At 36.9% G+C, this 23,650-nt stretch overlaps 3 protein-coding genes across 3 annotated transcripts; 2 read left to right on the plus strand and 1 right to left on the minus strand.

Annotated features, from left to right (window-relative positions):
• The first annotated feature begins 288 nt into the window (after window positions 1-288).
• On the plus strand, window positions 289-2,181 carry LOC126794401 (uncharacterized). The gene is made up of 4 exons (XM_050521116.1): window positions 289-441; window positions 528-613; window positions 748-838; window positions 1,890-2,181. The coding sequence occupies exons 1-4, from the start codon at window positions 404-406 to the stop codon at window positions 1,918-1,920; spliced, it is 246 nt and encodes an 81-aa protein (XP_050377073.1). The 5' UTR covers window positions 289-403; the 3' UTR covers window positions 1,921-2,181.
• A 1,328-nt stretch (window positions 2,182-3,509) lies between these two features.
• Window positions 3,510-4,067, minus strand: LOC126796320 (uncharacterized). The gene has a single exon (XM_050523120.1). The coding sequence runs from the start codon at window positions 4,029-4,031 to the stop codon at window positions 3,687-3,689; it is 345 nt and encodes a 114-aa protein (XP_050379077.1). The 5' UTR covers window positions 4,032-4,067; the 3' UTR covers window positions 3,510-3,686.
• Window positions 4,068-17,941: 13,874 nt separating this feature from the next.
• Window positions 17,942-23,573, plus strand: LOC126796063 (potassium channel AKT1). Its single transcript, XM_050522831.1, has 11 exons — window positions 17,942-18,181; window positions 19,078-19,443; window positions 19,527-19,584; window positions 19,680-19,997; window positions 20,082-20,327; window positions 20,441-20,539; window positions 20,655-20,687; window positions 20,795-20,980; window positions 21,067-21,261; window positions 21,360-21,435; window positions 22,585-23,573. Exons 1-11 carry the CDS (start codon window positions 18,012-18,014, stop codon window positions 23,508-23,510), a joined length of 2,673 nt encoding a protein of 890 aa, XP_050378788.1. The 5' UTR covers window positions 17,942-18,011; the 3' UTR covers window positions 23,511-23,573.
• The last annotated feature ends 77 nt before the right edge of the window (window positions 23,574-23,650 follow it).

Genomic DNA, 23,650 nt, shown 5'->3' on the forward strand with positions numbered 1-23,650 from the left:
AACCATGGTTATACCATAATAAATCTATGACACATAATTTTCATTTAAGTTGGTATACATGAGAGTGATCAAAAAAGATAGTCGATAAATTTAATTAAGCCGGAAAAATGGTGTGTAGATAGTTGTTGTTCTTCCATGGGTGTAGAGAAACAAATGTCTAACAACAATAGCAGTAGGAGTCGGAGTCACACTACGATCAACAGCAAGAAAAATCACGTTGCAGGTGGGGCACAAGACCAGGGTGTCACGAAATACTTCAATTAGAAAATAAATTTAAAGAAAAAATAACAGAAAGAGTAAAACAGTGGGCGCATAAACCCGGGAGAAGAGAGAGACCATACACGACCCGATTCTGGTATTGAAGCGAAGAACCTGAACCAACCCTCTCTTCAGATCTCAAGCCATGGCCACCTGGCCCTCCTCTTCTAATCCTGCTAATCAGTGAGTCCTTCACAACCCGACCCTGTTTCTTTTTCAATTCAAAAAATCAATAATAATCGATTACGAATTTGTTGCATGCATGATAGGGAGGCAGTTCAAATAAGGAGGAGAAACAAGTCGGATCAAATTAAGTTCTTGATTCCTCTCATCTACGCCCCTGTTCTTCCTCTCAGTAAGTTTCCCAATTCTTCTGCCTTTTTTGCTTTCGGGATTCAGTTTGTGATCTTGTTCGTGTTTAACATGTCGGGATTCAGTTTGTGATCTTGTTCGTGTTTAACATGTGGGTGCTTGTTGTTTCTTGTTCAGTTCGACTCACACTAAGGAAACAGCCAGTTTTACGGGATCGTTTGTTTTTTGGTGTGTTGATTGGAGCATTTGCTCATGGAACTTATTTGGTGTATCCTTTTACTGATATCGAATTCCGTTATGATGTTAAATTGCTGAGAAATAACTGTGCTTTATTAAGAATGCGCAAGTATTGATTATTGCATTTGAATGGTTGAGGATGCTATAAGTTGAAAACGATATAATTACGTACTGAATCTTTGTAGATTTTAGTATTTTGATGCCATAACGAGTTTGTTTTTTCGCTTTTCGATTAGAAATTGTGGACTATTAGGGGATGCATTTGCAATGAGTGGCTGTAGTGTAACTCAACTAAGGGTAAGGCACACTGCACACCAGCATATGTTTTAGATCTTTAAGAGAGTGCATGTGAATCTTAGCAGATGGTTTACGATGTCTGAGTGTGAAAGAGTGTGATAAAGCATGTATCTTTGTATTAGTTGAAGTCCAATGTGCTCATCTGCTTTCAGTCTTGCCAATGATGATGTTCTGGTGGTAAATTGTAGGAAAAAGGAGGATAGATCTTTAAGAGTCTCTGTAGACATGCATAGGCCGTTTAGGATGGTTGAGAGCAAAATGGGAAGATAAGTCGTTGCTCTTTGTATAGTTGCGTGAAGTTCTCTTCTTCTTTCTGTTATGTGTTCGAATTGTTCATTACTTATTAGTTATATACCGATGGCATTTCATAAGAGGAAGAAGATGGTTGGAGTTTTTTTTTTTAATTGTTTTCATATCACAAGCTCAAATATATATTCGTGATATGGTAATGGATTTGAGATTTCAAATTGTGGAATAGGTTACTGTCAGGCTCAGTAAATAGATAATAGAGTGCTTCATCCACTTATGTTGCAGTAAGAGTTCTTCACTGTATGCTCATGTGGTTCCAAGAGAGAACTGTTGTTCAGTTGTTCTGAAGTAATCCTTGGCATTTAACCATTTAAGAGAAAGTTCTCACTCAAGATCAGCATCAGAGTTATGCCCTTATTAATTTCTCTACTCAAGATCTTTCAGACTAACACTGTTATTTAGTTTTTGCAACTCTATATCTCTTGCTTTATTTACTTCTTCCTATTCTGCTGTTGATCCTTAACAGACTTGTTCAGGACGGATCTTTATGATGCTGAGAGCAAGTAAATTTGCAGAGCATAGTCTGAGATATGAGGTAGCTCAGATCTCTTCAATAACTTTGAATTAGTTTGTGGATTCTTTGCAGCTCAATGCTTCTACAGCTCCCAGAGTATACTAAAACAGTTTTGATATGGTCTCATGATTTCCAAATTGTATCCAGTTATTTAAATAATCAACAGTACATTTCATTTCCTTTTCACTGGCTCCCAACAAGTTTTCAAGATTGATTAACTGATTACAATAAACACATTGAGGCTGTTCTGTTTAGCTCTTCGTGATCTTGGTTTTGAATTGTTGATATACCGTAGAGTACCTGTTCTGAATGTTGATATACCATAGAGGACTTACGGCCCCTTGCCGCACTCCTAGTTAATGTTTCTACAGTTCATACTCTTAAACTTGACAGCTATCTAATCGAACTATCCTAGATATGGATGCCTTAGAAGACTTTGTTCTACCGAAAATATGTTAAAACAAACACTCATGTTCTAAGGGAATTCGCCTCTGATTCATAGTCCCTGACTTTAGAACATTCCGACTCAACGCCGGGCAACTAAGTGGGAGGCTCCTCCTCGAGGGCGACTGAAGTCGAACATTGATGGGGCATACAAGGAAGATGGTAGCGGAGGTGCGGGGATGATTGTGAGGGATGAGGCAGGGGATGTGATGGGAGCATGGTCGGTTAAACTGACGAATCTGGGATATGCATTGCAAGCGGAGGCAGTTGCTTGCCGAATGGGTCTCTAGGCTGCGCTCCAACATGGTTGGAACTTGGAAGACTCTGTAGCTTGAAAGTGATTATGCCCTCCTGGTCAGTGCTCTTACTACTCAATCAGCTGAGTTGGTGGAAGATTGTTGAAGATTGAAGGAACTTCATGTCCTCATTTGTTTACATTGATGTCCGACATGTGTTTCTTGAAGCAAATAGTGCAGCTCATCGCTTAGCGCACTTTGCTAGGTTAGGTAGGGAAGTGGACATGCGGTTTGCCGAGATTCCTATTTTTTTGCAAGATATTTTATTTGATGATTGTTTTAGTGATGCTAGTGTGGCTCGGGGTGGAGGAGCTTCTCCTCTCGATGCCTCACAGTAATATGAATAACAACAATAGGATCGGGTCATCTTTACTAGGTGACTTGCTCTTCTATTTTTCAAAAAAAAAAAAAATCTAGTTGGTGTTAGTAGTCCTAGTCTCGTAGATATCATTATCATGAAGTCACGGACATTTTTGCATTCCACAAGAGCACTAGATAGTTGTGATTCGCAGAGGCATATTCCGTCATCGGATTCCTTCTATGATTCAGTATCTTAACCATGATCCAAATATTATGTATCCCACTAGAGTTACTTGAACTTTGAGCCCCACATCAAATCTCAGACTTCTGATAAACCCATGAAATACGACTAAAACCCTAAAGATGGTATTGGTCACTACTCACTAATTCACTGATTAGAGAATAGAGATTAATAAAACCCATCAGGTCCCATCTGTTGATCGTCATCGTTATAGATCAGACAGGCGGATAAAACAATTGACATCAGAACCAAATTCAGACGACTTGATAGTATATACAAATCAATAATTACAATCTTAATCTGCTTAATCACGCAATTAATTCAACATTAAAATGAACCACAAAATACATAACATTCTTAACTTGACAGTTTCAACCCCTTGAATCTACTTTATGGAAAAAAAAAATTAAAAATAGATGATCTGGGGCTCCGGAATGACTCCGATCCGATTATCCAGGCGCTGTTTGTTCACGCCGGCTCAGAGATCGGACCGGCTCTTAAAATCGGATGCGAGTCTGGTGGCGATGGAGGAGTGGTACATGGCGTCGTGGAAGGTCTCGGTTTCGATCATCTTGAGCCGGAGCTGCTTGGCCTTCTCCTCCGTGAAACAGCCCGGCGCGAACCGGGATCGCGGCGGCGGCGGCGGCGGCTTGTTCTCCTCAGCCGGCTCGGGGGATTTATTGGAGTCAATGTAGTCCGGATCGGCGGACCAACCGAAGAGGGGGCTCCACCACTTGGAGGTGCGGGGCTGGTCGGGCTTCCGGTTGGCGGCGGCGCACGGGACGGCGATGGCGGGCCGGAAGTGGATGAGATTGGTGGCCATTTTTAGAGAGAAAAATAGAGAGAGGAAGAGAGACGTTGCCTTAAGGTTGGAGTAATGATGCCAGTTTGCAGGTTGCGAATTTAAAGGGGAAGTGGGGGAAAATGGATAAGGACCGACACGTGTTCGTTCAATAAATAATTTAAGGCACGTGTATGTAGGGACCACGTTGGGTTTTTTGAGTTTCGGGTGTTCTTTCCCACCGGATTAGCCGGTCTCCATTTAGATTCGGTCTTTGGATGCGGGAGAATGGATAGATAGACTAAAATTTTAGGGTTTATCGAATATTTGAAATTTTAATTTAAAAAAAAATTAAGTAAATTTATAGAAATTTAAGTAAAAACATGAAAATTTTAGATGAATTTTTTAGAAATATTTATTTAATTAATTATCTACTATATATCGTAATAAATTATTATTATATAACTATTAGTTTCTAGTGAATTATAGTAATTTGGATGAAATAATCGGCGAACATTATTAAAAATCTACTTAAAATATATACATATATATTTACTCAAATGGAGACTAGTTCATCACGTCTTATTTACATATGATATTAAACATGAAATTACTTGAGGTACAAAATTACTATAAAAGATCTATGAGGTACGAAATTTTCACTATCTTCATCATGTCCTTGAGTAAAATTCTGAGTATATTTTGAAGAATAGTCATTAAATGATACCGTCCTTTTATAATTTCGCATATACTAACTTATATGTCAACCATATGGGTCGTGGGTGATTGATTGTTAGTTGTGGTACTAGTAGTTCCCGTTCGAATCAAGCATTTATCGACTTTGACAATAAATATAGCTTTGTGAAGATTGTGTTCATATGTTTTCACTTTATTGCATCTCATTAGAGAATAAACATGGTGGATAAGACATGTTGAATTTCCCACATAAGAGTAAGGTCCATCATTGCTTCCTCCTAGACCGAAGGGGTTTGATTCCCCTGAACAACTAGTTCGGTTTTATTTCAATTTTAGGTGAACGTTGAAACATGAAATGCAATATCTAATAAAAAGAGCCATATATAACAATAAGTTGGTGTAGTAGAGTTGACTATAACTTTGTGCTTACAAAAGAATGGATCAGATGTTCGATTCTTCTAACCATTGATTTTTATTTTATTTGAAGTTGACCTGACACGTGGCGATATTATGAAAAGATCGAGAAATTTTAAAAGTTTCCGGATATATTGGGAAATATCGAGAAAGGATGGATTAGAGGTTCGATTATTCTAACAAGTGATCTTTTATTTTATTTAAATTTGGCATGACACGTGGCGATATTATAAAATTAAATATCGGAAAATTTCGAAAGTTTCCGGATATATCGGGAAATATCGGGAAGTTTCAAAATTTTCTATTGAAAAATGCTTGGTATGTAACAAATATATCCATATGCCGAAAAAATGAAAACTTTCGCGGAAATATCGAAGAAATTATGGATATTTCAGTCCTTGAAATGAACTATAATAGCCTCGCTGAAATTACATCTCCTTTATTGTTCAACTTTTTTTACAGTTTCATCTTCGGATATACATGACCCATTGAGGAGGGTTAAAATCGATGATTTTTTAATACAAACATATAGTCAAAATGATATAAATGACTTGCATCGTTTACATATATGTCGTGTACACAATAAAATCTATTCTTGGCTCTCCAATTGTAATATCTAGAATTCTTGTTATGTATGTCAAGGTACTTATCACGTGATGTTGTTGTGTGAAGCGTGTTGGTTGATCAAATTTTGATATTTTCATTTATTTTATGAACAAGCTAGTCTTCCAATCGTTTGAGTATATAACTCATGAATGGCTCAATATATCCGAGTATATACCATTCGATAATTCCTTATTGGTTAGATGCGCAAATGGAATTAGTTTCATAACCAGAATTATAATCCAACAAGTTTCTCCAACGCAAGTCGCATGCCATCATTGTTTAAGTGTACGTAGGACTACCTACAGCCTCCAAACATCATATTCTGTACCTCAACCGGGTCGATGATACCATCCTCATTCCTCAACCCCAACATGAGAGCAAGAAATGAATATATCCCATGCAGATGCATGACGAATGAGTTGTCGTCGACGATAATGAACCACTGAAAATTGGAGCTTCCCCGAAATTTTGGTCTCAGTCTTTTGACGTATTCTTCCGACTGAACTCTCCAAGTTTAGAAGAAAGAGGCCAAAGTATGATTCAAATTGGTACAAAGCAGTAGCATCGTTGATTTAGAAGAAGGAAGATTCCCCAGATGCGCTATGTCGTCTCTGTCCTTAATTTGAATCGTCCGCTTGTCTCGGCTAGTCCGTACACGTTCATATTTATCATTCTAACCTATTCAAACTTCCAACCTGAAAATACAGAACGACCTTGTAACATGTTGGTTCTTTTGTTCACTCATGGGGTCAAACTTTCAATCTCTTGGAGTAAGTTTTGGAGCTCTAAAATTAATCTGGCACATAATACAAACTAACTTCTCACTGTCGAGGTTGTAGTAGCTAGGGAACTTGCCAATTTTGAACGATGCTAAGTGAGTAATTGGCACAATTGTCTCAACCACCCAACTTTGGGGAGCTCCGACCAACGCTGCTTCATTTTCAACTTCAGTGCAAAGTGGGACATCCGCCGAGACTTGCCCGTATGAAGTTGATCAGAAAGTTGCGTGTGCAAAGCTTATTGGTGGGTGTGTGGGAACTTCAAATCCAAGCAATTCAGAGGGTAGCCCAAATAGGCCTGCAATAGCGAAGAGGAGGCACATATGTTTGTAATCTTTGCGTTTACGATAAGTTAAGAGGCCCAAAAAGAAACTTAAGCAGGTCTCCTTCCATTTCTCGAACCCTTTCCTAGAAAAGTATAGTACAGAGCTAATGTAACCTTCCCTTCACGAAATCACGGCTCAACTCGATCAAAGCCACCGATATCGATCAGTAGACATGTTCATCAACCCTCCTAGCTCATTAGTGTCATGCGTAGCAATTGGGCGCTTAAGTCTTATTTAGGCACTCAATGCAGCCCTTATATGAGATTGCATGCATATTGCTCTATGCCTTAATCAAGAGTAGTTGCATCCCTTTTTGATCCCTAATATTCAGGCTACTCAACTCGTTTGTGTAACTGTTTAACCGATTTTATATGTCATTCGTCAACTTTTTTCCCGGATCGGGGGTTCCGAATGGTGAACTATCAGTCTATCAGTTGGTATATATTACTGCAAAACCGATAAATAATTGGGTTAGGGAAGAGTTTTCCCATCGTTCTATAACTATATCACGCTGAATGAAGTTGTGCCTCACAAGGGAGAGGAAGAAGATCGAAGAAGATCAAATCAAGTTGTTCATGATGAGAAGAAACCCTAAACCAAATTGTTAGTTTAATCAAAGCTCGAACATGCTAAACTTATTACTTGTTTGTTTAGGATCACAACCTCGAAATCTTAACAGAATTTTCAACTAATTATACCTTTTTCAGATTACTTATTACACTCTGCAGTCCGCAAGTCACTAACTCCACATGCGATTTTCTCTTTCGACCAACGTTCAACGTTGTGTCTATATATCAATTAAGTAGTTGTTGCTCCATCATAATTTATAACTTTCCCTCATGTTATCCAAATCCCAAAAGATATTTCTCTATTTTCTAATTATCAAACAATTGAACTATTGAACGATTATACCATATCGATCCCGATCGACTAAATTGATACGATTATATACCATATGCATGTATCGAATTCGAAGAAGTGATACGAACCCAAGCTATCTATCAGCCAATTAAGGGTGATGGTCAGTTCCAGTGGTTACATGTTGGTTAATGAAGCTAACCAAAACGTATTTCACATGAGCTGCCATGCAACTTGGGTGGTCCGCTCTCCAGAATTTTGAGACCACAATCCCACATGCAGAAATTGAAGACGTTGATGAAGAATTCCGATAAAGACAACTGATACGACTCTCCAAGTTGGAATGAAAAAAAATTATTCTGTAGCTTGGCGCGTTTGTCAATTTATTGGGTCCAACACTCCAACCCAGGGGCGGATCTAGGCCTCTTTAGGGGGACTCAAGTATCCCCATTGGTCAAGACAAGAAAAAAAAATTATGTTATAAATGTTTTGATTTTGAGTTCTTAGTGAAAGCATCCCCAAATACTAACTCTACTCATTTGTTTTCCTTATATACTTTACTCTTATCTTCCTCAATAACGTGTTTTCAATCAAATATCTCTTATTCTAAAATGCTAGTTATGTTACTAGTTATTACGTCGCTAATCTATTCAATTGTGTATTAATTGTGTTAGATTATGATTATATACATCATTTTGTCTAATATATATATGAAAATTCTTTTTCAATAGTTATAGGTGTCAATTAGACTAAATTGACATAGTTTGAGTCCCAACCGAAGCATTCGAAAAAAAAATTCTTCATGGTTTCAAAGAAATGTCCAATCTACACTTCTCAAAAAAAAAAAATTTAGTCTACAAGTCCAAATTTGAATTATTTTCATTTCTTATCTTTCCAAAACTTTATTGATCAGTCACGATCTTTAATTCAGTTTTCATTGGTTGGTTCTTAATCTTTCGAACCGCTAATAAAATGCTCTTGTAAATGAATCTAAATTGCGAATTGCGATGTACTATATGAATATTTGATTGGTTAATTTATGTTATTTGTATATATGCATTAGAAGAGTAAACCTCATTACTTTCACCAACTAGATATCTCTATTTTTATTCAATTTTACTAATTATTTTGTAATTTCGAGAATCTTCACTATTTTTTTATAGTTAAATTCAAGCATCCCAATGATTCAATTCTGGATCCGGCCACTGCTCCAACCTAATAGTAGTATTGGCTAATATAGTAACCCAGAATCCCCCGTCTCTTCAATAATGCTTCTCATATCTTTATGCAAGGCTTTGACTCAAAAATGAATGAATTATTAAGGTGGTGGGAAGGACCTGGGACATTTAATCATTGATGTCCTCTACTGCAGGTTTGGAACGGTCCCAAGTTAGGTCCCAAATCCCAATCGGCTATTCGATCACTCCTTCCGGTTGGTTGCCATTTCTAGGTCATATTGATATACAATGCCACGAGGGGCTCCATGAGCTGACTGGATCTTGTCTTAGCTGCTGCTTCATTGCTTGATTTGCTTCTTCCAAGTTTTCTAGTCCTATCCCATTTCACTTCCCGCAACTCAACCACCGACCCAATTTTCCATCAATGACCATCTTATAGTGCAATTAAGCCATGTTTTTAGTTAACGATGCAGAATTAAACACTAATCTAATTTACCGTACCAGACAGTATAATTGGTAGTGTTAATTGCGGAAACGTACAGAAGGGGTTATAGAGAAGCTGTGGTCGTAGCCGGCATGATCATTGTGATTTTGCCGACCGTAATCACTTGCTTCTTTAAACACTTTAGCCCCGGCCTGGGATTGATTTGTGTAACCAAATCTACCTCCAGACTTGGAGAAACAACGCACACACCAATCATGATCATTTTCATAAATAGCTACCTCCCCATTTCTGTACGTGCCATCATAGTGGTTTACTTCTGTGTTTCTGACTTCTGAAGCCTAACTTATTATGGGGGAGGGGGCTTAGTATCTAACTAACTTCAAGCTCTAATTAGTATGGCCTGAATGGCTGAATCTACGCAATGCTTTTAACATGGTAGGTAGCGTCTCTTAATTGATGAAATTCATTTGATTCTAGTTGAATCTATCCTGCTAGCTATAACTATATTCATTATGCTCGGTTGGTTGACTCGGTTCCTACCTAGCTAGACAAACCTGGCACTGCGCGCCCTTTAAATTTCAGTCATGCATAGTGCACAGCGCCTGTAATTAAGGTCAGATATATATATATATATATTGATTAATTATATTATACCATTTATCAGTCACAATTCAGAATTGAAATGTCACTTGAGTTAATTTAGGCAGATAAAAACATTTGCTCGAACAATACATCATAAATCTCATAGTCATTGAACAAGTGTTCGATGCAATATTTGAAGTAATTATATATAATCCAATATGTTGCAGAAATACAAATGCAAGTTGGAAATTGAGTTCTCTTATAATCCAATATAATCATATGATAATAAACAAGGTCTTCACTACTTCAATGATAGATTCTAGTCGATTAAACTTCACTAAATCACTAGCCAAAAGTAGTCAAGCAAACCATTCCTATCAATTAAACCTAAATATTCCTGGATACCTATACAACAACCAAATAATGTCAAGCTCACAAGTCATTTCCTGTCTAATTAGACCAATTTATATAACATGGTGAATAATTTATTCAACAAAAATTGATATGAAGAAGCTAATCTAGATTGAAACATGGTGAAGGATCGGTCTAAGACTCTTAATCAAACACAAGTATATTATGCTCTATATATTTTCACTTAAAATACACAAGTAACCTTGGAGATTGGCATCCTAAAGTTCTAATTCTGAATACTTTGCATCTTATGGTCCCATTTGGAAACTACAAATTTCATAAATCCAACAATGCAACATTTTTCAACATAAGATGCAAAAGTGAGGAAACATTTACACAAATGATTGAGTACTAAGCTCTACAACAGTAGCAGTTACACGGAAGAGTACAATCATTAGACAAAAACCCAATTCAACCAATATCAATCCACCCTCTCACATAAAACAGAGAAACAAGCACCAATATAGAATTTACAGAATTTGAATGATACTGATATGACTTTACATTCTCTTTCCAAATAGAGCAAAATTTCTTCACAAAACATATGTAGATTATACTTACACAACATGTAGATTGAAACATAATCTATACATAATACATTAATATAACAATCATAACATGCATATGAAGTTCATGATTGGGACAGAGGACAACTCGGGATTCAGAAATCTTACTCGGTGCTTGGTAGTGGCATGCAGTCCTCCAGTCCTCCTCTGATTTATGATTGGGATCAGCCAACCAAGTGCAGCAAGCCAGCAACTTAGCAAGTCACAAGAGTGAATGACACAGAGGGAATGAGGGATATATACTCATGGGCACGACGAAGGCGTCGGCGTCTCGGTGATCTTAATGGTGGTTTTGAAGTCTTCACGAATCTTTTGAATGCAACAGCCTTCTTTGCCGATCACCTTGCCGATCTGTTTGGACAAGAAGAAAGATTCGACAAGAAAGAGTGAATGATAGAGAGAAGTAGATATAAAGGGTTTGGTGGCTCGGTGCTCTCTGTATGTTACACATTTTTTTTCTGGGCTGAATCTGCCACTGCCATTTATACGATTAATTGACTTTACATATACTCAAATAGCCCCATCCCCCATGTAAAGGAATTAGCTAAAGTACTAAACCAAAAGTTTTAGGAGCTTAATATTTCTATGCTAACTGCATGCAGATCGAACCTGCATACCTATTCATACGCAAAGATTTCTAACTCTACTTAATCAGGATATAATATTCATCATAAATTACTGATTGATGCTATTTGAATAATTTGATATAATACTGAAAGTTCTTTTAAGACCTGGGGAAGGAAGATTATGCATGCTTGGGGAAATCATATAGTAGAGGTAACATGACTACATGAGTCCATTTTTCCTAAACATTTTAATCGAATTTTCAAATCATTATTGCATCGAAATGATATGTGCAAACCCTTAAGCACTCAACCACCGAGAGGTAGTGAGGTGGAAAACCTTGTCTTTGCTAACCACAACGTCTGGGGTTCGAATCCTCGCACGAGCTCGGTTTGCCAGCCAGCGGTGGCCTTTGTCGGGCATGTGTATCTGGCATGGGGTGTTCGGTTTCATACCCTGTGGGATGCATAGATTAGTCCGACTTTACTGGGATATATGCGTAAGTGTGTGTTACCTAATCTAATTAAGGCTAGCCCTCCAAAAAAAACCCTTAAGCACTCGTCCAGAAAAGACTGGTCAAGTTTAAACCCGTGAGCCTACCGATGCAAAGCAAAACTGCGATACTAGCCTAGTATTGAGACTATTTCACGGAAAGACAACTATTGCAAGACCCCTTGTATTTCGTTGAAAGCGTACCATGGCCCCATGAGATCAAATTGGGACCAGGTAGATACTCAATTATCGAAACAAAATAAAACGTTGCCCTGGCTTCTGTGTGTATCTTTCAGTCTTTCTATTCTGAAAGAGAATCTGAACACCCTTAATTATTAAATTTTACATTTTAGTATTCCTATTCCGCCTCTGTCAACATTGATCTACAGACAACTACCTTCTACATTGATGCTGTCATGGATGATGTAATATAACATTTCGGGACAATTTCGAACAGACCCTCAGAAATTAGGCTAAGCCGACTAAGCTATTGATTGCGTTCGATCAGAAATAAGTTTTTCTCCTCAAAGCCTAGCTAAGCAAGAAGTGATCGATGAATCTTCTTAAAAGCCAAAGAAGTACTACGTGAATAATGTGATCGATGAAGATCAAACCCGGCCTGCTTGTTTTCCTTGTCTTCGTCTTTGCTTTAGCTTTTCTTTTATTTTTGTAAATTACAAAGAAAGTTACACCTAAAGCTTTCGTTGTAAATACTTGTACAAGCTACTATGTTGCATCAGTTGATGACGATTGATTGGCATATTTATGGCCTGAGGTTTTACCTATGCATGCATGCATGCATGCGCGCGTATAAGGTTTATTAAACATCAGGCGTATAAGGTTTTATTAATAATGGAAGTAAAGTGGAACTAGCTAGTATCTTATCAATTCAACATATTTCCAATGAAAATGGTGGGGCGAACTCAATTCGCCTTTTCTTGAGACCAAACATGACAATCGGTCACTTTATTTCTGTGCTAGTCAAGATTGGGAACCCAGTGCTCTTTTTTTGGTATGTAATCATAAATCATCGATCGACAGCTACATGGAAGCAACAGTCATGATTTTCAAATCTAATTGCTTCTGCAGTTCTGCCTGCCAGAACTATCTTTCACGTACTCGTGTATGTCGTGGGTAGAGAAAATAAGAATTAAAGTATCTATAATTTTATCGATATTTTCGTAAAATTTTTTATTTTTCGGCATATAGATATATCCGTTACATACCAAGAATTTTTCGATTGAAATTTCGAAATTTCTCGATATTTCCCAATATATCCGGAAACTTTTAAAATTTCTCGATATTTTCATAATATCGCCACGTGTCAGGTCAACTTCAAATAAAATAAAAATCAATGGTTAGAAGAATCGAGCATCTGATCCATTATTTTGTAAGCACAAAGTTATAGTCAACTCTACTACACCAACTTATTGTTATATATGGCTCTTTTTATTATATATTGCATTTCATGTCTCAACATTCACCTAAAATTGAAATAAAACCGAACTATTTGTTGAGGAGAATCGAACCCCTTCGGTCTAGGAGGAAGTAATGATGGACATTACTCTTATGGGAGAATTCAACATGCAATATCTACCATATTTATTCTCTAATGAGATGCAATCAAGTGAAAACATATGAACACAATCTGATGCACAATCTTCACAAAGCTATGGTTGTGGTCAAAGTCGAGAAATGCTTGATCCGAACGGGAACTACCAATACCACAACTCACAGTCAATGACCCACGACCCCTATGGTTGACATATAAGTCAATATATGCAAAATTATAAAAGGACGGTATCATTTAATGACTATTCTTCACAATATACTCAGGGTTTTAATCAATGACATGATGAAGATAGTGAAAATTTCGTACCTCATAGATCTTTTACGTGGTTCTAAATTATTCGTGTATTTTCATGTTTAATGTCATATGTAAATAAAACGTGATGACATAACATTCATTTGGGTAAATATATATATATATATATATATTAAGTAAATTTTTAATAATGCTCGACGATTATATAATAATTTCTCATGACATATAATAGATAATTGATCAAATAAACATTCCTCAAAGTTTCAATAAAAAATTCCATGTTTTTATATAAATTCCATCAATTTACTTAATTACTTTTTAAAATTAAAATTTTTAATTTTCGGATCCTCGATATTACCGTTCTCGCCGAAATTTTAGTCATTGGAGAAAAGAACAAAACAAAGTCCAAATTCCAATGGTTTTCAATTTTCAACTCGATCGTCTTTAATCAATGGATTTCATATGAACTTTCTTATCAGATTCATAACTCTGTCGATGAATTTCTTCACTTGAAAAGGAACGAAAAGATTGTTTCTTTCACACACATTGATCGATATAAAAATCACAAACATGCAAGACGTGCGTGTTGAACATTAGCGCATGCAACAGTGTTAGAGAATGTTAATTTGGAATAGCTAGCTAGGGTTTATACTTTGCTCATATATTATTATTAGCATAACTCTCGATCGATCCATCATCCATGGTCAAAGAGATTCGCCACAGCGACATATAAAGAAGAGCATATGTGGCTTCAAAAGTTACAAATTGCGAAATTAAAGATTTAAAGTGGAAAGTTACACGACTCAGTGTGGATGCCTAAAATTGATGACTTTATTATATAAACATGGTGGACAAATAATCATTTCAGTATCAATAATTAACTTGTAGAGAGCAAGGTTGGATTGCCGGAGTTCGTCGGAGTGAAATGTACGTAAGGTATTTTATTATGTGTACGTTTCTAGCTTCTATTTGGTATTGCTTATGCCTTGATCTTTTACCATGCATGAGGAGTTTTTTACAAATTGAGCAAGATTCAAGTAGTACGTACTACGTAGGAGATCAATAATCTTTTCTTGATGGTGCGAAAGTACTCCAAAACGAGTTCATGTACGTGTTTTAGCTCGTTAATTAATTTTGTTTGTAAAAAAAATGAGGAAATAATGTAAGAACAATAAAGCGAGGGAGTCGATCTCTTTTTAGTTATATAGTTTCAGTGATGATAATTTTATTTAGTTTGTACATCAGGACGACTTTTAAATAGCAACCATTCGATGTACGTCTATTGAAGAAATTAATAATAACAACATATATGTTATCCAGTCCTGAGAAAATAACTTGAGATATATTAAGAACCGAATAAATTGTTATATCAAAGTTGACGAAATTAATCAACTTTATCAAATGGATTGAGAACTTTAAAAATTGAGCTAGATGCAGACGACACACCTCCATGGCCTCACATGAGACGACGAATAAATTAGCTGATCCATAGCATGATTGTCCACGACAATTTGATTTAATGGAATAAATCTCTACATGCCTCTCATTCTCATAAAAATTGGTCTGGTTATGAAATGATATATAACTCTTTTACATAATAATTAACGAAATTGATCGATTTGTACCACGTCCTACAGATGATGATCAACTGATCAGTGTATATTAGTTGGATTCAATCTTTCATTATCTACATTCGGAAGTCCTATGCATGCAACTGATGCAAGTATACAAGAAGTATGAAGATTCCAGAGGTTGTTGCCTTCTTAATTGGTAGCGACATATTACTGATCTTTAAGATCTAGGATAACATAAAACGCAGATTAATTCCATTTATAGAACCATATATCATATATTAAACCAAGTATGAGATAATGCCGAATTATTGCTAGGATCAGCGAGCCGGAGAACTCGATCATTCTTGTCATTGTCTATTCAATTCCATCGATAGCTCGGAAACCATATGAACTTCTTTGTTAACTCTCGTGAAACACGTTACCTAATCACGGACAAAATTATTCAATTACACATGTTTCACTATCATCGATTCAAGTAATTAGGATATAAAGTTCTTTATACTTAATTTTCTAGTCATATATAGCTAGTTTCTTGAATTTGCCAATATGTACGTATCAGTAAGTTTGGATCATCGTTCAGACGTAAAACCTATCGCTCTCTTTACGCAAACATGCATGTCTGATGTCTCTACAGGTGTGTTCTTCTGTTTTTGTTTTCTCCTATTGTAACACCTCGTTGCCAAACACTTTGATATCGATTACAGCGGGTATGTTTGGATTTACGTAGAAAGTACGCAAGAGAAAGCGATCTGCGACGGATCAAGAATAACGAGTGGAAAAGGAAACAAGAGCAAAGTTTATATTTACTTTTCATCTCAAGAATCAATCTCTCACGTACGTAATTCTATTAGATAGGTATCGATATATCGAAGTAATATGGAAAGGATGGTCAACAAAATATAAATGAGTGGATCGATCCTCACGAGATGGAATATGATCTTCCTTGGTTTCAAAACGATCTCATATTAGAATTGAGTTGAATGCAATAAAATTAGGTTATATATATATAGCCATTCTAGTGAAGGATCTTTTTTTTTTGTTTAAAAAAAAAGATAAGTCACTTGATTAACTTCTCGCTTACATTTTCATTTTTCCACCGTTCAATTTTTAGAGTCTAAAGTGTAGATTACATATGTAAATTTCAGTCAAAATGAAGGTGCTTAAAACACTTAAAACATGAATTTAAACTTATAAACATGAATGATTCAGGTTTGACAGATTTTGTGCGTTCATTACTTTCATCAAGTTTGATACCTTAACGATCATTTTTTTAGTTGAAATTTTACAGAGATGATCTAAATATTAAGCTCTAAAATTGAACGGTGGAGATGCGAAAATATAATCGAAAAGTTTGTGAATGAGTTATGTCTTTAAAATACCCAAAAGAGGGATCTCTTATGGCCGGAAGGGCCCACAATATTTTCAACCATTGTTTTTATTAAGTTTGATACATTAACAATCATCATTTTAGCTGAAATTTTATAGAGATGATATACACATTAAACTCTAAAAGTTGAATAGTCGAGATGTGAAAATGTAATAAAAAAAATTAGTGAATGAGATATCTCTTTAAAATACCTAAAAAAAGATCTCTTATGGCCAGAAGGGCCCACAATATTTTCAAACATTAATAAGCACATTTTGTTCACTTCCCTTCTTTTTGGATTTCCATATGAGTCAATGGATTAAAACAATGTACTGTATTCTCAAAGATTGCTAAATCTTCCCTTTAAAAGAAGATTGCTACATGTTAGCAATGCTGCCTGAACTCGTATTTACAAAAAAATAAATAATAATTACACATTTCAATTTTAACAATGTTGCTGGAGATGCGACAAAATGGTCGGTGCATTGTTGATGAACATGTGCAACACGAGATCAACTCATCAACATATGTACACATTAATGTATATAAAGTGTAGTCTAGCTATCTTGAATGTCGTAATAAACTGTAGTCTAGCTATTTTGGATTTCACCATTTGGTGGGTGAGTCTAAAATCTAGACACCAAATTGCAAACTCCATATATGGGAAGTTTACAATTCATTTCAATGTCCGCATCAAACATTACTACACAGTCTACCCGGCATGCAAAACAATTATCGATAGCAAAGATACACATGCAGGTGCACACTATCATAGCACGTAACACATTTTCTTTACATATAACACTAACCGCCAAAGGTTAATACTAAAAAGTGTTTCCTCGCAAATTTATACCATTCCTATAAGAAACATATACAACAAAATAAAAAGATGTTGATAAATAAAAATGTGCATCTTTTTCCATTAAACACAATAACACGTGCGATCGGGTCCGAGACACATTTTAAACCACTCCTACTTCTTACTCAATTGTTTATTGGACGGTTAAGGGTGTTTGGCGGGGGAGACAAACCTCAAAATCATAGGGCCAAAAGAGTCAAAACCTTAGATATACCACTGTATACTAGGAATGGGTCCGATAAGGAAATTCAACCGTAAAATATGACGTCAACGAGGGACAGTGTAGTCGTATCGAGTTTAAAACCGAATTATTACCTTCCCTTTTCATTATAATATATCCAAATTATAATATTTCTAGGGAGACCAAGCACCTTATTTATAGCGATCTCTGGGTGGCTTAAACCCGGAGGAGACAGAAGCTCTCTTGTTTCACTAACTCAAAAGACTCTGAAACAATCTCAAGACAAAAACCAACTTCGCAATGACGTTCAGAGGTGTTTCAATGTGCGGCCAAGAGCAGCTGGACTTGTCTAGAGACGGTAGCCATTATAGCCTCACCACCGGAATACTGCCGTCTCTAGGCGCCAGGTCTAGTAACCGGAGAGTTAAGCTCGGCCGGTTTATTATCTCGCCGTACGAAAAGCGATACAGGTTCGTCGACTTTGTTTTCGATCCGAATACTTATGTAGTAATATATTTCGGGGGTGGCTGCATAATTGGTTTGACTTAACTAGCTCACTTGAATTATTTTTAAACGGTTACCTTCTCTTCTGGGTTTCTGCTTTGAAGAACACGGCATTGAAAACTTGGTGATCGTCTTTGCATGCTTTCGTGGTTTAGTGACAACGTTACAACTGGTGGTGTGCTTTTTTTTGTTTTTTGTTTTGGGTCATATTTGTCTTCTTCTTTTCGATTTCTTGGAGTTACAGTTTCTTTGTTACGTTGATTCTTCCATTGTTATCGTTTTCCGGTGAGAAAAGACGACATTAAATCTTCAAGAATTTCCTTTTTCCGGTGATCAAAATGATTCGATTGTTTCTGTTTTATTTTTATTTTTCCCTCCAAAGCATGTTTTGCTTGAATGCTATGTGATAAACGTGGTTGTTAATGAAAAGCGTTCTATTCTATGACATATTTACAAAATTTACAGTGTTCTTACTTCTTAGCTTGTTTGTTTTTGAAATAAGAAGGAAGACAGCTTTCAACTTTCAAGTCTCAATAACAGTTCGGAATTGGAGGCTTCAATAACATTTTTTGGTTGACTTGTGTGGACTGTGGAAAGCAATCAGTTTGGTCTCTTTTCTTGATTTCTTGGCAAATTCTGAATTTGGTGCAAAAGGAAACAAAGTCAAGTTTTGATTTTGCTAGTCACTAAACAAAGATATTATGTTTGAAATCTACATTGTAAAAGCGATTTTGATTTTCTACTAGTTGTGGGAACTCTTTACTCGGTTTGACTAATATAATGCAAGCTATATGGTGCCTGTGTTGTGAGAATTTTTTTAAACGTCTGCTAAACTCAGCTCAGGTGAAATCGTCTCTTGCAGGACCTGGGAGACATTTCTTGTTGTTCTGGTCATCTACACTGCTTGGGTCTCCCCCTTTGAATTTGGCTTTCTTAAGAAACCACATGGACCACTCGCCATTATCGACAATGTTGTCAATGGCTTCTTTGCTATAGATATTGTTCTTACATTCTTTGTGGCTTACCTAGATAAGGCTACATATCTACTTGTTGACGATCAAACGCAGATTGCTTGGAAGTACGCAAGTACGTGGTTACTCTTTGATGTCATATCCACAATTCCTTCTGAACTTGCTAGGAAGATCTCCCCTAAACCTCTCCGGTCTTATGGCTTTTTCAACATGCTCCGGCTTTGGCGTCTTAGAAGAGTTAGTGCTCTATTTAGCAGGTACAGGGTTTTCTTTAATTTAGCTCCGGATAGGGAAGTGCATATTTCCTCTGTACTAACTTTGCATGATTCTGTTTTCACAGATTGGAGAAAGACAGGAACTATAATTACTTTTGGGTTCGTTGTGCAAAACTTATTTGTGTAAGTATTTCTAATGATTCGGGAATTGTTTATATGAGATAAGTAATTTTCTTATGATTTGCCATCTTACTGGGATTTGAATGATATTTCTGTAGGTCACCCTATTTGCGGTTCACAGTGCTGGATGCTTCTATTACCTTCTTGCAGCCCGTTATCGTGACCCCGCGAACACATGGATTGGAAAATCAATGGAAGATTTTCTTCAGCAAAGTATCTGGACTCGATACGTGACTTCAGTTTATTGGTCTATCACTACACTCACAACAGTTGGCTATGGAGATTTGCATCCTGTCAATACAAGGGAAATGATCTTTGACATATTCTACATGCTTTTCAACCTTGGCTTGACATCATACTTGATCGGAAATATGACCAACTTGGTTGTCCACGGGACCAGTCGGACACGAAAATTTGTTAGTAAACTCTTGCTTTCTTTTTAGATTTGGTAGAAGAAAATTAACAATATGTAATCTCAAAATTCACATTGGCTGTCACAGAGGGATACCATACAAGCTGCCTCCGGTTTTGCTCAGAGGAACCAACTGCCTGTTCGCCTGCAGGATCAAATGCTTGCACACTTGTGTCTGAAGTTCAGGACAGATGCAGAGGGACTGCAGCAACAAGAGACTCTTGATTCACTTCCTAAAGCCATCCGCTCAAGCATTTCGCATTATCTGTTTTACTCTCTTGTCGATAAGGTGTACTTGTTTCATGGGGTTTCAAATGACTTGCTTTTCCAGTTGGTAAGTTCAACCAATCTGAAAATTCTCTTGAAGTACTTGTCTTACAGTGAACTTCTATAATATGTTCTGTAATATGTTTAGCCGATTCTTCTTTTTTCGCTTCTCAATCATAGGTCTCAGAGATGAAAGCTGAGTACTTTCCTCCCAAAGAAGATGTAATCTTGCAGAATGAAGCACCCACAGATTTCTATATACTTGTCACTGGTGCTGCGGTAATAATTGATCTTTTGTTTTACTTTCACTTTTAAAGGCATTATTCTCTTTACTGTTCTTTCTATTCCGGATTACTTTCTGAAAAAATTACAAATTGTTTGAATTTCTTAACAGGATTTAGTTGTTCTGAAGAATGGAGTTGAACAGGTAAACTCCAATATCTGACTATGACATGTAAAATTTATTTACCTTTGATTGATGTTGGCAACCTTGATGGTGAGGAGTCTGACTGCCTAATGTATAACTAATTGCAGGTCATTGGTGAGGCGAATGTTGGTGATCTCATTGGTGAAATAGGTGTACTCTGTTATAGGCCACAGCTCTTTACAGTTAGGACCAAAAGATTGACTCAGCTACTCCGGCTGAACAGAACTAAATTCCTAAGCATAGTGCAAGCTAATGTTGGGGATGGAACTATAATAATGAATAACCTCCTCCAGGTCTGCTAACATGATCTAGCCTCCTACTAAAATTTCCTCGGTTTCTATTTCGAATGGATTTTGACATGCGTTTCTCAATTATCCAGCATTTGAAAGAAACCAAGGATCCATATATGGAGGGAGTATTGATGGAAATTGAAAACATGCTAGCTCGTGGTAGAATGGATCTACCTCTCAGCCTATGCTTTGCTGCAATGAGAGGAGATGACATGCTGTTGCATCAGTTGTTGAAACGAGGTTTGGATCCGAATGAATCAGACAACAATGGAAGAACAGCTCTGGTGTGTAAATTCTTCTGCTACTGATTTCACTTTCTCCTAGTACACAAAATTCTGAATATGCTTTCTAACATTACTTTTATTTATTTATAAAACACCAGCATATAGCTTCATCCCAAGGAAGTGAGAACTGTGTGCTTCTACTATTGGACTATGGAGCCCTTCCCAACAGTAGAGGTAAGACCAAGTCCTTTACGTCATTATTTGACTTTATCAGTATAAAGGTTGATCATATTACATGCATTTGTCTTGATACGGAGTAAATCTTTGAATTTTCAGTTCCCCACCTAGAAATATAGATCATATAATAAACGCCAGACATCATATCAGTTTAGAGAGCGTTGCCTTGTAGTGAAATAATGATCCATTTTGTGGACTTTAAGCAATGTTGCTTGCATGGTGTTTTGTAAGTTCAATAAGAAACATAATTCAGACCTATATAATATACAAAATTCCAGTACAGATTCAGTTTCTGTAGTCATGTTGCAGCTGTGATAGATCACATTTTTTTAGTGCAATTTTATTTTTGTGTGTGGGATCCAAGTCCCAAGTGTTGACTATTGGGAATTGGCTTGACCTGATTTTGTTCCCTTATGGATGTATGAGGACTTTAGTTTTTCTTTCCCTTGAGAGCAAGTTAGAATATCATATCTGTTGAGTGTTGACTTTCCTAATTAACTGCTAACTTTATCATACAATTATTTGATGCATTATGTTTTATTGTAGTACACTGAATCAATGTCATCATACCGATTATATATATGTATCTATTAGGAAAACCATTTGACTTCATAACATGATCCGAAAACAGCTTCTTTCTTGCTTAAATACACATGATTGAGCGAGAGGCATGCATCTGCGTTTCACTTCTTTCTTAAATAAGTAACTGCATTACTAATATAAAGCCTATTTGAGTCTCTTGGGGATCTGGCATGGTTATCTTATCGAGTATATTATCTTAAAGATGGAATCATCTTCCATATTTTATCACAACATGCAAGCAACATTGCAAGAACGAAAGATGCATCTTCTATGGGAAAGCTTTGATGTTACTTCTTGATAGTTATGTAATCTCTTGGTTAGCGCAAATAGATCTTAGGAAGAGCTAGCTAAGCAACCAACTGGAAACCAGAATTGTTACCCTTTTAATGACATGATTTTCCTAACACTGCCGACAAACAAGTTGTACATTCGTATTATTTAGGGTGAAAGAAGTCGATGCATAATGGCCTTGTTTGTTGTAAGAACTGTGCATGCATGAACATGTATTGTTCCCATTTACTGACATATTGAAACATGAGCATAACTGTGTTCTGTGATTTACAGACTCGGAAGGAAATGTACCACTTTGGGAGGCATTACAGAACGGTCATGAATTGATTGCCAAACTGCTGGTCGACAATGGTGCAACTTTGAATGATGGAGATGTTAGTCAATTTGCTTGCTTTGCTGCTGAGCAAAACAAGTTAGACTTGCTCAAGCAAATAATTCAACATGGAGGTGATGTCACAACTCCTAGAGGCAATGGTTACACGGCTCTCCATGTTGCAGTGTCTGAAGACAACATTGACATTGTGAAGTTTCTATTGGAAAGAGGGGCTGATATCGACAAACCAGACCTCCATGGCTGGACCGCAAGAGCTCTAGCTGACCAGCAAGGACATGAAGAGATAAAGAACCTTTTTCAATCAAGACAAGAGCCCAAAGATCAATCTGCCATTGCCATTAATCCTACTGAGCAGAAGACTGGTATTCGCTTCCTTGGGAGATTTACAAGTGAGCCAAATATCCGTCGTGTCTCTCGGGAAAACTCATTTCCAGCACCAGATGGGGGATCATGGGGTCGGAGCCGCCCAAGGCGCAGGACTAACAACTTCCACAACTCACTCTTCGGGATAATGTCAGCTGCACACACAGGAGAGAAGGACTTGTTCTCGGCTAGGGAACCCGAAGAAATCACTCCTGAGGGTACTGAGAATAATCCTAATCCTGCTAGAGTGACAATTAGTTGCCCCGAAAAGGGTGAAGTTTCAGGGAAGCTTGTGTTACTTCCTGCCAGTTTCGAGGAGCTACTCAAGCTTGGTGCTAAGAATTTCGGTTGCACTCCGGCTAGAGTTCTGACCAAATATGGTGGAGCTGAAATCGACGATATAGAGGTGATTAGAGACGGTGATCATCTTATTTTTGTTAGCGGCCGAGATGAACCTCAAGAATGTAGTAGAGAAGAAACTCCGACTCAAAAAGATGTGTAGTGCATGCATGAGAATTCCATTTTTGATCTCTCTTCCTACGCCAAGCAATTATTCTTGTCCTTGGTCATATTTATCAAGCTCAAATTGAAATGGAATGCGTATTGTGAGAACCCGGCTCATCATAAGGAGGCCAGTCTTCA

Source organism: Argentina anserina, chromosome 1 (assembly GCF_933775445.1).
Source record: "Argentina anserina chromosome 1, drPotAnse1.1, whole genome shotgun sequence".
Lineage (NCBI taxonomy): Eukaryota > Viridiplantae > Streptophyta > Magnoliopsida > Rosales > Rosaceae > Argentina > Argentina anserina.

Coding starts and splice junctions, on each gene's coding strand:
- LOC126796063 (XM_050522831.1), top strand. CDS start 18,012: ATGACGTTCAGAGGTGTTTCAATGTGCGGCCAAGAGCAGCTGGACTTG. Junction 19,444..19,526: donor GTTAGTGCTCTATTTAGCAG/GTACAGGGTTTT, acceptor CTGTTTTCACAG/ATTGGAGAAAGACAGGAACT. Junction 19,998..20,081: donor CCAGTCGGACACGAAAATTT/GTTAGTAAACTC, acceptor TGGCTGTCACAG/AGGGATACCATACAAGCTGC.
- LOC126794401 (XM_050521116.1), top strand. CDS start 404: ATGGCCACCTGGCCCTCCTCTTCTAATCCTGCTAATCA. Junction 442..527: donor TCTTCTAATCCTGCTAATCA/GTGAGTCCTTCA, acceptor CATGCATGATAG/GGAGGCAGTTCAAATAAGGA. Junction 614..747: donor CGCCCCTGTTCTTCCTCTCA/GTAAGTTTCCCA, acceptor TTTCTTGTTCAG/TTCGACTCACACTAAGGAAA.
- LOC126796320 (XM_050523120.1), bottom strand. CDS start 4,031: ATGGCCACCAATCTCATCCACTTCCGGCCCGCCATCGCCGTCCCGTGC.